At 42.3% G+C, this 14644-nt stretch overlaps 1 protein-coding gene across 1 annotated transcript in view; it reads right to left on the bottom strand.

Moving 5' to 3' along the window:
• Positions 1-2114: 2114 nt before the first annotated feature.
• The window catches only part of ETNK1 (ethanolamine kinase 1), a 35534-nt gene continuing 23004 nt past the window's right edge, over positions 2115-14644 (bottom strand). Inside the window, exons 6-8 of the mRNA XM_083461500.1 lie at positions 11734-11894; positions 10034-10107; positions 2115-8439 (exon numbers count right to left, since the gene is read on the bottom strand). Coding sequence (XP_083317626.1) covers positions 8367-8439; positions 10034-10107; positions 11734-11894 — 308 coding nt within the window. The 3' untranslated portion in view covers positions 2115-8366. The remainder of the gene's footprint in view (positions 8440-10033; positions 10108-11733; positions 11895-14644) is intronic.

Below are 14644 nucleotides of genomic sequence, written 5' to 3'. Positions count from 1 at the left end.
CCTGCCGGAGCGGTACCTATTTATCTACTTGCACTTTGACGTGCTTTCGAACTGCTAGGTTGGCAGGAGCAGGGACCGAGCAACGGGAGCTCACCCTGTTGCGAGGATTCGAACCATCAACCTTCTGATCGGCAAGTCCTAGGCTCTGTGGTTTAACCCACAGCGCCACCTGCATTCCTTCGGGCCATAAACAGGCATATAAATACACCATCGCATGTTTAAGCCACCTTATATCCCAGGAAAACTGACATAAATGTTTGCAAATATTGGCATGGCCAAGGCTGGCATGAACCTAGAGCATGCTTTGAGAGTAACGGTTGAGAAGCAGCCTATGCAATTCACTGCTCTGGGTTTATTCAAGGAAAGGTAATATTCTGGGATAGTTGGACAGTTCCATCAAACTCCGCACAAGACTCCCTATGAAAAAATATCCACGATAATGGTTGATAGCATATGAACCTCGGGCTCTTTCAAATGTATCAGTAATAAGATGGTCAGAAATGATCATGCATTTGAAGCCTAAGGCAATATTGGTAATGGCTCGCTGTCACAAAAGAGACAGAGAAGCAGGCTAACAAATTCAAGAGCCTCTTAAAAGTCAAATACTCGCTTGCTTCCTCTTAAGGTAGAAGGTTTTTTTAAAAAGGAACCAGAAAATCTGGGGGGAAATATGCTGTTTTTATAGCACAACACAGTTGGCACTCCTTCACTTTCGCAAAGTGTGGGTTGGAACATGCCTGACTAACGATTAATGATGCTCATTAAAAAATGAAGTTCTGGTAAAATTCATTAATGCTTGGCTTGAGTCTTGCTAACAGTTACGCAACATTAAGAGCAAGGCAATTACAGATCTTGGCTGCAGCTCATCAGGAGATAAGCAGGGTGGGAGAAGAGAGAATAATACCTTTTTTCCTGGGTAACACAAGTGTATGACACGTGGGTTTTCTCGAAAGCGACTCGAAAGAGCAGCATGGTAGAGATACTTGCCATCTGGAACTAGTTCCTAGAGGTTGCCCTAGGACAGGCATAGGCACACTCGGCCCTCCAGATGTTTTGGGACTACAACTCCCATCATCCCTGACCACTGGTCCTGTTAGCTAGGGATGATGGGAGTTGTAGTGACAAAACATCTGGAGGGCGGAGTTTGCCTATGCCTGCCCTAGGAAAAGTGTGACTAAAGCTCAGGGTAGGGTGATGGTTCAATCCCTAGCATCCTCACAGGTAGCAGATGACAGTAAAGGCTTTGGGGCTGAAACCCTGGGCTTCCTTCATGCTTGGATCTGGAAGCTGCCATTTCCGCAGGATGCTGCAGCACAATTGCAGGCAGCAGTGACAGTAACTTGTCAGCATGTTAACAGCTTTGCTTGGAAACCTGCACTGTGTTGCCAATCTACTACCAGGCCAAATTCAAGGTGCTGCTGTGTGTATATAAAGCCCTTAATGGCTAAGGCCTAGTTTATTTGTGGAACCAGCACTGTTAGATGTGCCACAAAATATTATTTCCACACTTGTAAGAAATAAGATATTTTGGTGTGGCAGCATCTGCACTCTGGAAGTCCTTGCCTATTGGACATCAGGCAGGTGCCTTCACTGTACTTTTACAGCACCTGCTAATAACATTTATTCTTTAGGTAAGCCTATCTAGATACAGTGGTACCTCGGGTTGCAGACGCTTCAGGTTACAGACTCCGCTAACCCAGAAATAGTACCTCGGGTTAAGAACTTTGCTTCAGGATGCGAACAGAAATCGTGCTCTGGCGGCGCGGCGGCGGCCCCATTAGCTAAAGTGGTGTTTCAGGTTAAGAACAGTTTCAGGTTAAGAACGGACCTCTGGAACGAATTAAGTACTTAACCCAAGGTACCACTGTACGTAGAAACTGTTGTGTGTTTTAACCTGGTGTTAGCTTATTTTCAATTTTAATTATTGTTGGAATTTGCGGGGGGATGTGTGTGTTTAGCTGGGATTTTATTTTTTATTTTTGTAATTTTATTGGTTTTCTCCTTTTTGCAAGCCGCGTGGTTTAACTGGTAGCAAGTAATGTTTGTCTTGACAAAGGCTTGCCACAAGTTGCAACAAGCTGAAGTAAAACAGCCGCCAGGACAAAACTCATCGCTGCAGTTAGAAACCAGCTTTATTGTTACAACCAATTTTGAATTATTTACATAATATAAATCTCTTTGCAAGATACATTCCTTCATTGAAATCAATAGTAAAAGGCCTTGTTACATAGCTCCAACAATGCTTACCTTAAAAAGAAATACATTTCACTCCAGTACAAGCCAATGAACAGAATGCACAATTTAATTCCATTCATAACATACAGATGAGGTTACTTTTCTCCTTTCCTTAGACAGGCAAACCCATTATATTCACAGGACAAGATTGGACTCACAGACATAGGTTTAGAAGTGTAATGGGACAAAGAAAGTTACAGGAAGTGCTCCAGATGTGCTGTTGTCTGTTGTCAGAGATAAGGACAGTGGGCCTCAAGGGAATACCCCTTCAATGCTCTTTTTAATTACCTGAGGTACCAGAATATTTTCAGTGCTGAGACAGTTAAGTACCAACCTATCATGGCCTTTGAAGATGGGCAGCTGCATAAAAAAAAGGGCATCCCAGAAAACACGAGGAACTTTTTACATCCACGTTGCATGGAAATTGAGGTCTAGCCAGTTACATTGCTGAGTTATGGGGCACTTTGTGACTGCTGTCTACTCCTGATCCTTATTTCCCCAGCGGCCATGATGCATTTAACAGTGTTGTTCCACTATTTCCTCTTTTGCCCTTAAGAAATCACCTTTGCTACAGGCACTTTCAGCTTGCAGTGCTTCGCAACCCACCTTAAGTGCTTTATCATATCCCTTCGAATCTAACCTGTGAATTAGTACTGCCGCCGTTCAGATGCAGAGCAGTACGAAAGAATTTGCTCAGGACCATCTAGAGATTCTCGATTACTATTGGCTGGCTTCCAAAGGGCTGTCAAAATGGCAGATTCCCACACAATCTTAACTCCCTATATTTATTCGTCTTCTAACACACCACGAGATCAAGTTGACTCTATTGCCATGAGAAAAGCTGGATGTTGTGTAGCAATTTTACAAGAGCTGGCACCAAGGTGTTTCTGGGAGAGTGGTCAGTAATGGGGTTTTTTTGGGGGGGGGGCGAGCAGGGGAACATGTCACTGAAATCAGAAGATGGTACAATATGATTATCAGCGAATAATGCTATTTGCTTAGTCAAGGTTGGTAACAGATATTTTGGTAAACTGTCACCAAACTAGCATATATTAAGCTTGTAGAACCACTTTGGAAAAACAAAATGCCCTATCAAGTTTTTCCTGTCATGGACATGGGCAAGGAATTGTCATATGCACTTTCCTCATTCCAGAGGTCTACGTACTAAAGAGATACTGGCTTGATGGGGCACCATCTGGCTGTATCACTTTTGAGTGTCTTCCTCGTTATTCTAGGACTGCGATTATAAAAAAAAATATCCAGGCTCAATAGGAACGCAGCAATTATGCCCTTAATTCACAGTGCCAAGTTCAAAGCACCAAAATGTGAGGTGCCTGAAACTACAAGAGGAATAAAACTGCTTGCTATTCTATCACGGACAGTTGTAAACTATGTAGACGACTTGGGACTAGCAGATAAAACTGCTCAGGCCAAGCTTGGGGGGGGGGATCAAATATTGTGGAATAAATATTTGAGATAGGCTCAGCTGAATAGAACGCAAGTCCGCATGGACGAAGGTTTTACTAAAGAAATGGGATCAATTATTTACAGATTTTGCTGCAACAGAAAGAAAAAGCTAGTTGACAACAATCTTCAAGGGTGCCTCCATTTCTCCTTCTATGTGTATGAGGCTTTGTTTTTTTTACCCCAGAACATCAATGTGTGCCAGTTTGTAAAAAAATGTTATGAATAACTAAGCAAGCCTAGATGCAAACTGGAGTTCTTCTAAGCAATTTAATGAAATATTTCATCTCATTTCCTTCTAGTACCTGCAACCAAGTTATAACCATGTCAGAACACAGAGCAATAATATATAGGGTTTCCTTTTTCTATTGCATTAGACCAGTCTGATGTTTCTGCCATTTACATCACAGGGCCTCTGTCCTGAAACCAACTTGCACAAGCTTTTTCTTCAGCAAAAGCCAACGACCCATGTGCTGGTGAACCATAACGTTTTTTAGGAATTAAGTTGGCCTTGGAATGGAGCTTCACAATTCACCTCACATAAGCATTTCCCCCTCCAACTGGCCAATCTGCTTCCCATTGGAACAGTAGGCGTTGTGAGTTAAAGCCAACTAGTGTACCAACTCGTTTTCAGAATGATTACTTCCTCCAAAGTAAATGTGTGAACATGAAAGCAGACACCACGGGCACAATGAGAAAGATGCATTATGAAAGCTAATGTGGTTACCTCCTGGTACTATTATTTTGTTCCCAAATGTCGTTTTCCCCTTTGAATGTGGTCAATTTAACAATAAGGTCAGCACATTTCGGATTTCTCTTTACATACATCAAAATTTCTACAAAAGGAGAGTACAATGAAATACATGAGTTCATAAATGCGAGGTACCATACAATTCACACTAATTTACAAATGGTTATTTACACTATTGTATATACACAGTCAGATCCGGTTACTGTGAATCAGTTCGCTAAGCCATCTGCAAAATTCACCAAGAGAACCCCAGGCCAGAGTTCAAAACAATGCAAAAAAAAAAAAAAAATCACCATCATTACCTAGGATGCTTTGATGTTTGGATCAATCAGGCATAATGATTAACCTGGTCTGATTGCCAAACTGTGAAGTAGAAGAAGGAAAAGAAAATCACGCAATTCTGCTTTACAAAAGCTACTAGGCCACTACGGTCTGTCAGGTGATGTTACACAGGGCTGAATGCCACTTCTAAGAACCCTCTTCACGTTTTCAGTATTTTATTAGTGTCGCCGGTGACGGCATTCAGAATCAATAGCTTAACGGTGAAGGCAACAGAATAGATTTTGGCAAGTCACAGCCAGAATTACATGAGGTTGTTTCTAGAGCTCTGGAAAAAATAGGAGTTCAAATACTTGATAAATGTGAACAAGTTTGGGGGTTGGGGGCAGTTCTAATTTAATGACAAGACCACCACCCTTCTAACTGAGATTAGAACAGGACAAGACAGTGTCGTGTTAAAGAGGCAAACAGCTAGTTTAGAAAATGAGAACCAATTTTCTCTCCATGGCACCATTACATTTGTACAAGGCCTGTGTCAGAATTATTTTAATAGTCTAAATCCATGATGCAGAAGATGCCATACCAAGTAGACCTTTTTCCCCCTCAAAGTAGTGTTTCACAAAGAATAGGCTCTCCCTACTTGTTGTTTTATCAATGCTTTTATGGAGTTAAATTAGTGGGTGTTCCATTTCCCTGTTCAACCTGGAACATGCCAAATGCAATGGCACAGACCAGCTTCATATCAGCTAATGACCTTACAACAGCAAAAATGAAAATAATGGGAATGTAGTTAGCGCCTCTTTCTTATGATTTGACATCCTTGTGATCAGCAGCTACCTTGGAGATGTACACAGATTTTGGAAAAAAGCAATCACCAGGGATGTGCTTGCCGTTAACATCTGGGAAATATATACTGCTGCCTGATGATACCTTAATTTGCTACTACTGGAAATGCTGAGTATAGGATGATTCAAAATACTGCTTTTTGTCTGCTTTGTACAGCAGCAACTATAGAGGGGCATAGAAAAAATTCATCAAGTCAGCCAAAATATCGAATATCAAAGAAGAAATCCACACAGTTGGATGATGCCCACCTGTGAGATCGCACATCGCAAGAGTGGACACCAAGGTCTAAAAATAAGTTTCATGAAAACTGGAGAAGAAACAGGGAGACCAGGGGGAAATGAACTGTTCCCTCAAGGCAGGAGGAAAAAATTGAGATTCAGCCTGCCTCCCACAATTCTTTGCTCCTGCCTCGGTCACATAGTGAGGTCTAGCAAATATAGTAACACAAGGCAGAAATACAACCAGCCACTTATCTCTTCTATAGAACTCAGTATTTGTCAAGAATGGAGGTAGCCTGGGTCATTCTTTACTACCCAGAAAACGAAGAGCTCAACTGTTTTCCAGCAGATGCAACAAGCCCTCTGAGAGAACACTGTGATCTGTCTAGCCAATTTCAAAAGTAGCCATTAACAAGTATTCCTTAAAATCTGAGAGTGGGAAGAACTAGTTCCTGCATTCAACAATGTATGGCAATTTTTGCTTTAAAAGCCTTGTACACTTTGTTGAGAAACATTAAGGTTTTCAAAAATAATATTTTAATTCCATCTATTCATCCAGTACCCAAGACTAATGATTTTAGTGTAAGATGCCATTAAAGACTACGAAAAAGCAAGGAGGAACAGACCTTGGTAAAGAAATTCAGTTTTCGCAAGAGAGATTTACTCTGTGCTGACTTTTTCTAGAGCTCCAGCAACATCCTTGACCTGATAAATTACACTTTCCTCTAACTAGTTAGGTCAACACTGAACATCAAGAGAAGCTGCCCAATTTAAGAAAGTATATCAATAAGTGCTTAAAAAAAAACTTATTAGAAAGTATAGATACCATAATCCATTAGTATTAAAAGTTTTAATAGTGACTAGATTTGAATGCAGCCTACTGTCTAGTGATTAGTTCCACTGTCCAATGGAACTACCCCCCAGCAGGGCGTTTGAAGATTGTGGCTTTAGAAACGAGATAATTAGACACCTCAAAATGTGTAAAACCATGAGATTATTTACAGAAAGTAACAGAAAAATCATTCAGTGATCTTTGGGGTGAACTTTTCATCCTTGTTAATTGCTGTATGTATCATTAAACAAGCCAGGCTTATTTTAGCCAATGTTTAATTTATAGAGTACTATAAAATAATTCTGAATAAATATCCTTGTGGAGTCTGTGCAACAGGCTCCCCGTAATATTTCTTAAGGTTTATTTGGGTTTACATATACTGCGTATGAACACAGACTTTGTACAAATGGGCACTTAAGTGGCCAAAGTGAAGTGTTTCAGACTAACAGAGTTGACTGTGTGGCAATTCAACTCAATGCAGTGACTTTCAAAGTTTAAAGCCTTTTACCCTACCTTCGAAGACACACACACACACACACACACACACACACACAGCGCGTTAGCTAAGTAAACATTTGTTTTTCATTTCACATTTCTGAAATTCAAACCATTCTTGGGTAGGATAGCTTTCGAAAGAAAAGGAAAGAAATGTGATTGTGATCAAATCCTCACTCTTCAAACGCCATCTATTTCAAGAATGATCTTGTAACTTCGCGGCTTTGTGCTGGCCACGAGCTTGCCACCATCTAGCAAAGAAAAGAAGGCAACCTACCAAATAACAGATCTAATGACCGAAAAGGAAGCAGGGTAAGAACAGATTATCAACGAAACATGGCAGAGTTTTGCTCCCAAACGCTACAGGACTGCTCGGCGGCTTGTCCTGCCACCTCCTTTTTCCGTCTCATATGAACATGTATAGTCCCTAGACTACATGCCAAAGCGTTCAAAGAGTTTTTTTGGGGGTGGGGAATAAATCATTTTTTAAGGGAGGGGAATGACAATGACACTCTGGAACAGTGGTCATTGAAAGCTTGCATTTGAAGCTAGAAGCTGCCTCCAACAGGATGAAAGCATCTACAGTAACTATGTGGTGGCATGTTTATCTTCATGAGCGAGCAGACCTCTGTAAAAAAAGTTCATCTGTATGTTACGTAAGAAGGATGTCCGGTCTTTTTTCACAGTACTGAGGTAGAGCTTGGAGAAATATCAGCATGGGAATTACCTCCCATCCTCTCCTAGCAACCCAAGTCAGCACCAATGAATTGCACTTGAATGCAAACTGCTTCTGTTCATGTACAGGTTTTGTACACAGTCTGCAAGAGCACTGAAGTTGCTCTTAAGTTAATGTCAATGTAACATAAGATGTACGAAGTCCTTCACAGTATTACACAGCCCACACCCCCTCCTTTGAAGAGAACTGATGAAAAGCAGCAATGGAATGTTAAATTCATAATAAATAATTCACATTTCACGTTAAAAATTACAAGAGAAAAGATTAAATTTGCTCTCCCTATGTTTTATAAATCTAATGCTTCTATTCCTTCTACAACAGCAGTAAGATCCTCATTTTAGGTTTAACATTAAGAGATTGTTGTTTAGAGGCAATGAAAAGCAAAAAACCACCATAGGAACGATACAAAACTAACAAATGTTTAGCTTTTTCCATTATCTGTACTCGGATGAAAAAAAAAACTTTAAGGAATAATCTGATCCAGATGTAGATAACTGAAGCTCTCAGTTGTTACTCAGGAAGTTTTAATGTCATGACTTCATTTTTCATTTTGAAGTACTGATTGAAGCGAACAATTGCATACCTATTAGAGGAAATAAAAAATGTTAAATCATGTCTTACTCCCTTTGTGGCACAATTAACATGACTCTACTTACAAGCTTTTTGCAGTTAACTTTAGTTTTTCCTGCCATCTAGTGGTTATAGAATGCCTTGCATATCTGAGAAACTTAGTTGTCATATGCGGGTAAGTAGCTAAAAGGTATTTCATGCCAAAATGGAAGTCAGGCCATAATGCTTCATTCAGGGGTTGGTGGATTCAGGTTTCCTTTTTGAGACATTTCAAGCACAAAGCAACTACTTAGGCTAATAAATTCAACCCAGATAGCACCACGGCCCCTACTCTGTAATGGCAAAACACTGGAGCTGCAGGTTTTGATAAATGCTTATTTAACTGGCATTTACAGAGTTCGCACAATGCAATCTTAAGCATGGTTACTCAAAAGTCCCGGTAAGTTCAACATGATTTACCTAGTAGCAGGTGTGCTTAAGAACACAGTTCATACACATTGCCTTGTTGTAATCCTAACCACCCCATAAACCTAGGTTGGTACTGTTAGCCCTATGCTGCAGATGCAAACCTAAGTGTCATGTGTTAGGTCACCTACCGAGTTCATGGTAAAGGCAAGATTCAAAACAAGGACTTCCTCAAGGCTCCTAGTATGCTATAGCAACTCTTAAAAAATTAATCTACTGAGATTAATCTTGGTTTAGCTGATTAACTGGAGAGGGGGTCAATTCTAATTTGTGGGGGCTAAGTTCAGTACATTTTTTAAAAGGGTGTTTCGGCTGTTCAGCGACTGACAGGAATGCAAGAAAGTATTAAAAAGTGCTTCCAGCACACGGAGCATTGTTTTTTTATAAACCAAAATAGTTAATATTGGTCACTGTTACAGAATACTGTAAGAGGCAGAACCAAAATTTCTAAATTCCAATTTGAAGAAGAGTAGCACACAATGGATATAGAACAAAAGTGAGCAAATCCAATTATAAAAGTAAAGGTAAAGGTAACCTGACTGTTAGGTCCAGTCGTGGCCGACTCTGGGGTTGCGGTGCTCATCTCGCTCTATAGGCCGAGGGAGCCGGCGTACAGCTTCCGCTTCATGTGACCAGCATGACTAAGCCGCTTCTGGCAAACCAGAGCAGCGCACAGAAACGCCGTTTACTTTCCCGCCGGAGCAGTACCTATTTATCTACTTGCACTTCGACGTGCTTTTGAAGTGCTAGGTGGGCAGGAGCTGGGACTGAGCAACAGGAGCTCACCCTGTCGCGGGGATTCAAACCGCTGACCTTCCAATCAGCAAGCCCTAGGCTCTGGGGTTTAGACCACAGCGCTACCCACGTCCCAATCCAATTATAGTCACCTATATATCAACCAGTTTGATATACCAACTACCACCACCTTTGGTAGTAGGAAATTTTACTTTAAACAATTAGGCAGTTAAACTGTGGGTAGCTATTCGTCTTAAACACTCTACAGTACAAGAAAACAAAACTAGTTATATTTCAGAAACAGCACTTCAAAATTCTGCATGTCAAACCTGATAGTCCTCTTTACAGAAGCAGCACTAGTCAGAGGTTCACAGGCAACAGAAACACTTGTAGACTAAGTTACCTACCCAAGAAAATCAAAGTCAATGGTGGAGTATTTGGCTTGAATCAGGGCCCACAATCCCCAGAAGAAGTGAGAGGCCTACACAAAAAAAACACACACAATGAGGGTTAACACACACTTTATGTCCGTAACAAGAAAGTTATGCTACTAACTCATAAGCACTGTTAGAACGGACTTGCTGTTAATTGACTAGCTATGCGTAGCAACACAAGAACTCTTGAACACTTAACATAGCCTTGTCTTATTGGATTTCAGGGAATCTGAGTTTGATAAATTTACCAATGATTTCACCATCTCCCTTCCTCCTCAAAGAAACTGAAAGGAGTCCTCTGATTTTTAAACGCCCCAAAATATAACATTATTAGATTTTAATCCCACCCTGTGTTTCAAGGAACACAAGGCAGCAAGCAATACCAATATATTAATTTTTAACCAAGTAGCCTTGCAGCGAACAATTTCAAGGTTGCAAACAACAAAATCAAAACCATGACTTACAACTACCAATGGAATGCCACCTTGGGGGGGAAATCCACTTCCAACTTACTCAGTTACTGTGTGACACAAGTGGTTTGTGGGTGTATGTTAAACATTAAACCACAGCTATAATTTACCCTACTGCTAATGCGTCCCTACTGCAAAAGACACAGGCTGTTGCTAGAGACCTTCAGAAGAGAGAGAAATGCAGGGAAGGACGCCAGGTGAAAATGGGATGCAAGCAACAGGTGAGAGCACTTAAAGGCCAAGGCTGAAGAGAACCACCTCAGATGAAGGAAGCAAGAGTGCAGCTGAGGGCTTCAAGGCAACTCTTCCTCAACTTTCTTGTGCACTTCCTGCCCTCGGTCACTACCCTTTTATGAATAAGCTGGAGGAGCCCACCTCCACACCCAGAGCTTTATGCCAAGCATCCTGAATATGAATCAAAGAAAGGCAAGTGTGTTCTCTTAGCTGCATCCAGGCCATTAAGTGCTCTTGCGTAGGGAAGAATATTCCCCAACAACCGTGACGTTTACAACAATGTCATCAGGACACAAATACATATTCCAACAGATTAGGTCTTGCTGTATAGTATTTGCCTTTTGCAGATTTCTGTGGCCTTTCCTGGATCTTGTCTCACATAGCAGTGAGATGGCCCAAGAATATTTTATTTCACATTTCTACGATCTAGAGACAACTCTAAGCCATTCATTTGGGTGCAAAACAGCTGCCAACCCAAAGGATCTGTAGAAGCATTATGTAACGTTCATGCTACGTTTATGTATTACCGTAATTACTCGAATGTAATGCATTTTTTTGCCAAATCACATTGCAAAAATTAGGGTGTGCATTAGATTCGCGTAAATATGGTACAGTGAAACCTCAGTTTTTTAATGTCCCAGCTACCGAATGTTTTGGAAGCCGAACACTGAAAACCCGGAAGTGAATGCTTCCGTTTTCAAATGGCTTCCGAAGTGCATTTCTCAATTTTCACCATAGACTTTGCCAACAGCCCTTTGATCCTCAGTTTTCGACCATTTCGGAAGTTGAACCGTCTTCCGGAATGGAGTACGTTTAAAAACCGAGGTTCCACTCTCAGTCTCTCTCTCTCTCTCTCTCTCTCTCTCTCTCTCTCTCTCTCTGTGTGTGTGTGTGTGTGTGTGTGTGTGTGTTACCTAAATTGAAAGCGTTTATCTGAAATTTATTAAGCCAAAGAAATCTTTAACTTACCAGAGCAAACTGGTTGACTTGGACGTAAAGCACCTCAACCTCTTTCTCAGTCACATCTGTTCCAAAACCTTTATACTCCTTGTAGGCTTCCAGGTAAGATCTCAGCCACTGCTCTTGCAGTTTTCGGCTTGGATAGAGGCTATAGTCAACCTCACTCACACCTAAGAGACAATTGTTTTTGTTTTTTAAAAAGCCTAGTATTTCCAGAAATGTTTCTTCTGCACTGTCATTAGCTCACATGCATAACAGATGTGTGTGTCCTGTGTTAGAAGTAATAACAAGGAACAGTACAGCTGTACCCTGGTTTTCGAACAGCTTACTTCTTGAACGTTTTGGCTACCGAACGCCACAAACTTGGAAGTGACTGTTCCGGTTTGCGAACTATATTTGGAAGCCGAACATCCAATGCAGCTTCTGTGGCTTCCGATTGGCTGCAGGAACTTTCTGCAGCAAATCAGAAGCCGCGCTTTGGTTTCCAAACGTTTTGAAGTCAAATGGACTTCCGGGACAGATTCCGTTTGACTTCCAAGGTACAACTGTACATATACCAAGGCAAAATACATTATGATTTTTCAGTACTAAAAGGATGCAAACTTTTTGCTCTACGAAAACTTGTACCTTAATGGATGATACTCCTGTGTGGCAGAACCAAATGTATGCGTTATCTATGGATGTTAACTTTTACTTGTTCTCTGTCTTAGTGTTAAGCCATGAAGCTTGTTGGGTGACCTTGGGCCAATTGCTATCTCACAGCCTAACCTACCTCTCTCAGGATTGTTGTGAAGGTGAGAGAAACTATGCCACCTTGAGTTCCTTGGAGGAAAAGTGGATTATAACTGATAAATTTAAAAAAGTGATAAAGGGTACAGGAGGCTAAAAATGTTAGGATTCTTGCTCCATGTTTGCAGTCATGAGATTGTTATCTATCACATCACAGTGTATGTTTTCATTCCACAGTGTGGGAAGTGACAGAGACAGGATGTTTTTGTTACTGTGTTCCATGAAGTGGGACTGTTGTCCTTTGTTTCTTTTTCTCTTTGCTGTCTGATGAGAAAGAGGAAGGAGCGGAGTCAGAATGCTCCGAGTGTATTATATGTAAATCAATCAGATTAGCCAAGATGCTGTGCTACTGAGTTCTGTTACGCAAACTGCAAATACTCTGCAGGATTGTAAGTGTGCTGATGCTTTTTTGTATCAGTCGCTGTGATGCTCGGGATGAAAAAAGCTTTTGAAGCCCCCGAACGACAAACCAGAAGGGAGAGAACTTGCCAGTCGGGCATGTGCCAGGGACCTACATGAGAGTAAAAAGGTAAAGGGACCCCTGACGATTAGGTCCAGTCGTGACCAACTCTGGGGTCGTGGCGCTCATCTCGCTTTATTGGCCGAGGGAGCCAGCATACAGCTTCTGGGTCATGTGGCCAGCATGACTAAGCCACTTCTGGCGAACCAGAGCAGCGCACGGAAATGCCGTTTACCTTCCCACTAGAGCGGTGCCTATTTATCTACTTGCACTTTGACATGCTTTTGAACTGCTAGGTGGGCAGGACCAGGGACCGAGCAATAGGAGCTCACCCCGTTGCGGAGATTCGAACTGCCAACCTTCTGATCGGCAAGTCCTAGGCTCTGTGGTTTAACCCACAGCACCACCGGCGTCCCATTACACATGAGTAGGACAATCCTAAAAAAACCCACAAAGCCAATGACATATGAACTGCTCAGCCATTTCTTCTGCATGGTGGGATCATTGAGAATCTTGGGGATCTCAAAACATTGTCTCCTTTGTATAAGATTCAGTAGCTGTGTTCAAACCCCACCATGGGATCCTTCCTCCAGTCCCACTTCAGCCATCGTCCTGCATGGACTGAGGAACTGGGTGGGAGGGAAGGGGAGTAGTAAGGATCACTGCTCACAATAGGAAAGGAGAGTGAACACCTGAACAGAGACAGGCTTGCCATACGTCCAAAAAATTCCAGACATTACGGAAATCAGACACCTAAAATGGGGAGGGGGGTTTGAATGTTAAGAGATCTCCGGAATTCTCTGAACGCATGGCAACCCGTTTTTCCGTTTTCTGCTTTTGGGGTTTTGCTTTTTTTCTCCCAGGGGAGACTGAGCCCCAGTGGCAGTGGAAGTGACAGGAGGTCACTTCCCTTGGTGGGGGAGGCAGATAGGCGAAGCAGCGGCCTAGCCGCCCCTAGCATGTTGAAAAAGGGACCCCATGCCAGGTATGTCCTGCAGGCGGCTCAGTCGTAGTGGCAGTGGCAGTGAGAGAGGGACAGCAGCTGGCGCAGCCACCCTGCCCGAGGGGCTTGAGGTAGCGGTGTTGGTACAGTTCGCCCAACGGGCACATAGCAGCAGGCACTTCCTTGTGTTGCTGGGGCAGGCTGCAGCCGCTCAGGGTCACCGTCCTCGTCCAGCTGCGGTATCGTAGAGGTAAAGATGGGGCCTAGGTAGATAATGTGTGTGTATGTGTGCACAGGAAAGTGTTTAAACGAGGCCTGGATAGCGAGGGGCAGCAAACTATGAGGAAGGGGAACAAAACAAAACTGGCTGTGGTAAGTTTGAGGTTGGGGGGGGGAGAAAGGTGGAGGCGCCTCACTACATGTTTCTAAGGGCTGTTGCAGGCCTGAGCAGCTGGGTGGGGTGTAGTAGTGAGGAATGTAAGTTGGGGGACTATGTTGGAAAAGGGGGTGCATTAGGACCTGGCCATTTTTGCTTTTTTCAAGGAGGGGTTTCCAGAGTTTTCCCCGCCCCTAGGTTTCATCCCCTTTCTTTCCCTGCTAGAAGAATTGGCTCCTCAATATGCTTGGAGGGAGGTGGTTTTTTGTCTGTTTTTAGGGATTTCCTTAAAAAAACAACACACACCTCAACGACTTTGGGGGTGTAAGGAATTTTACTCTTTGAAATATTG

The sequence above is a fragment of the Podarcis liolepis genome (genome assembly GCF_965112155.1).
Source record: "Podarcis liolepis genome assembly, chromosome: 10".
NCBI classification, from domain to species: Eukaryota; Metazoa; Chordata; class Lepidosauria; order Squamata; family Lacertidae; genus Podarcis; species Podarcis liolepis.
The sequence above is the reverse complement of the archived record's forward strand: the minus strand, read 5'-3'. Positions and strand labels throughout refer to the sequence as shown.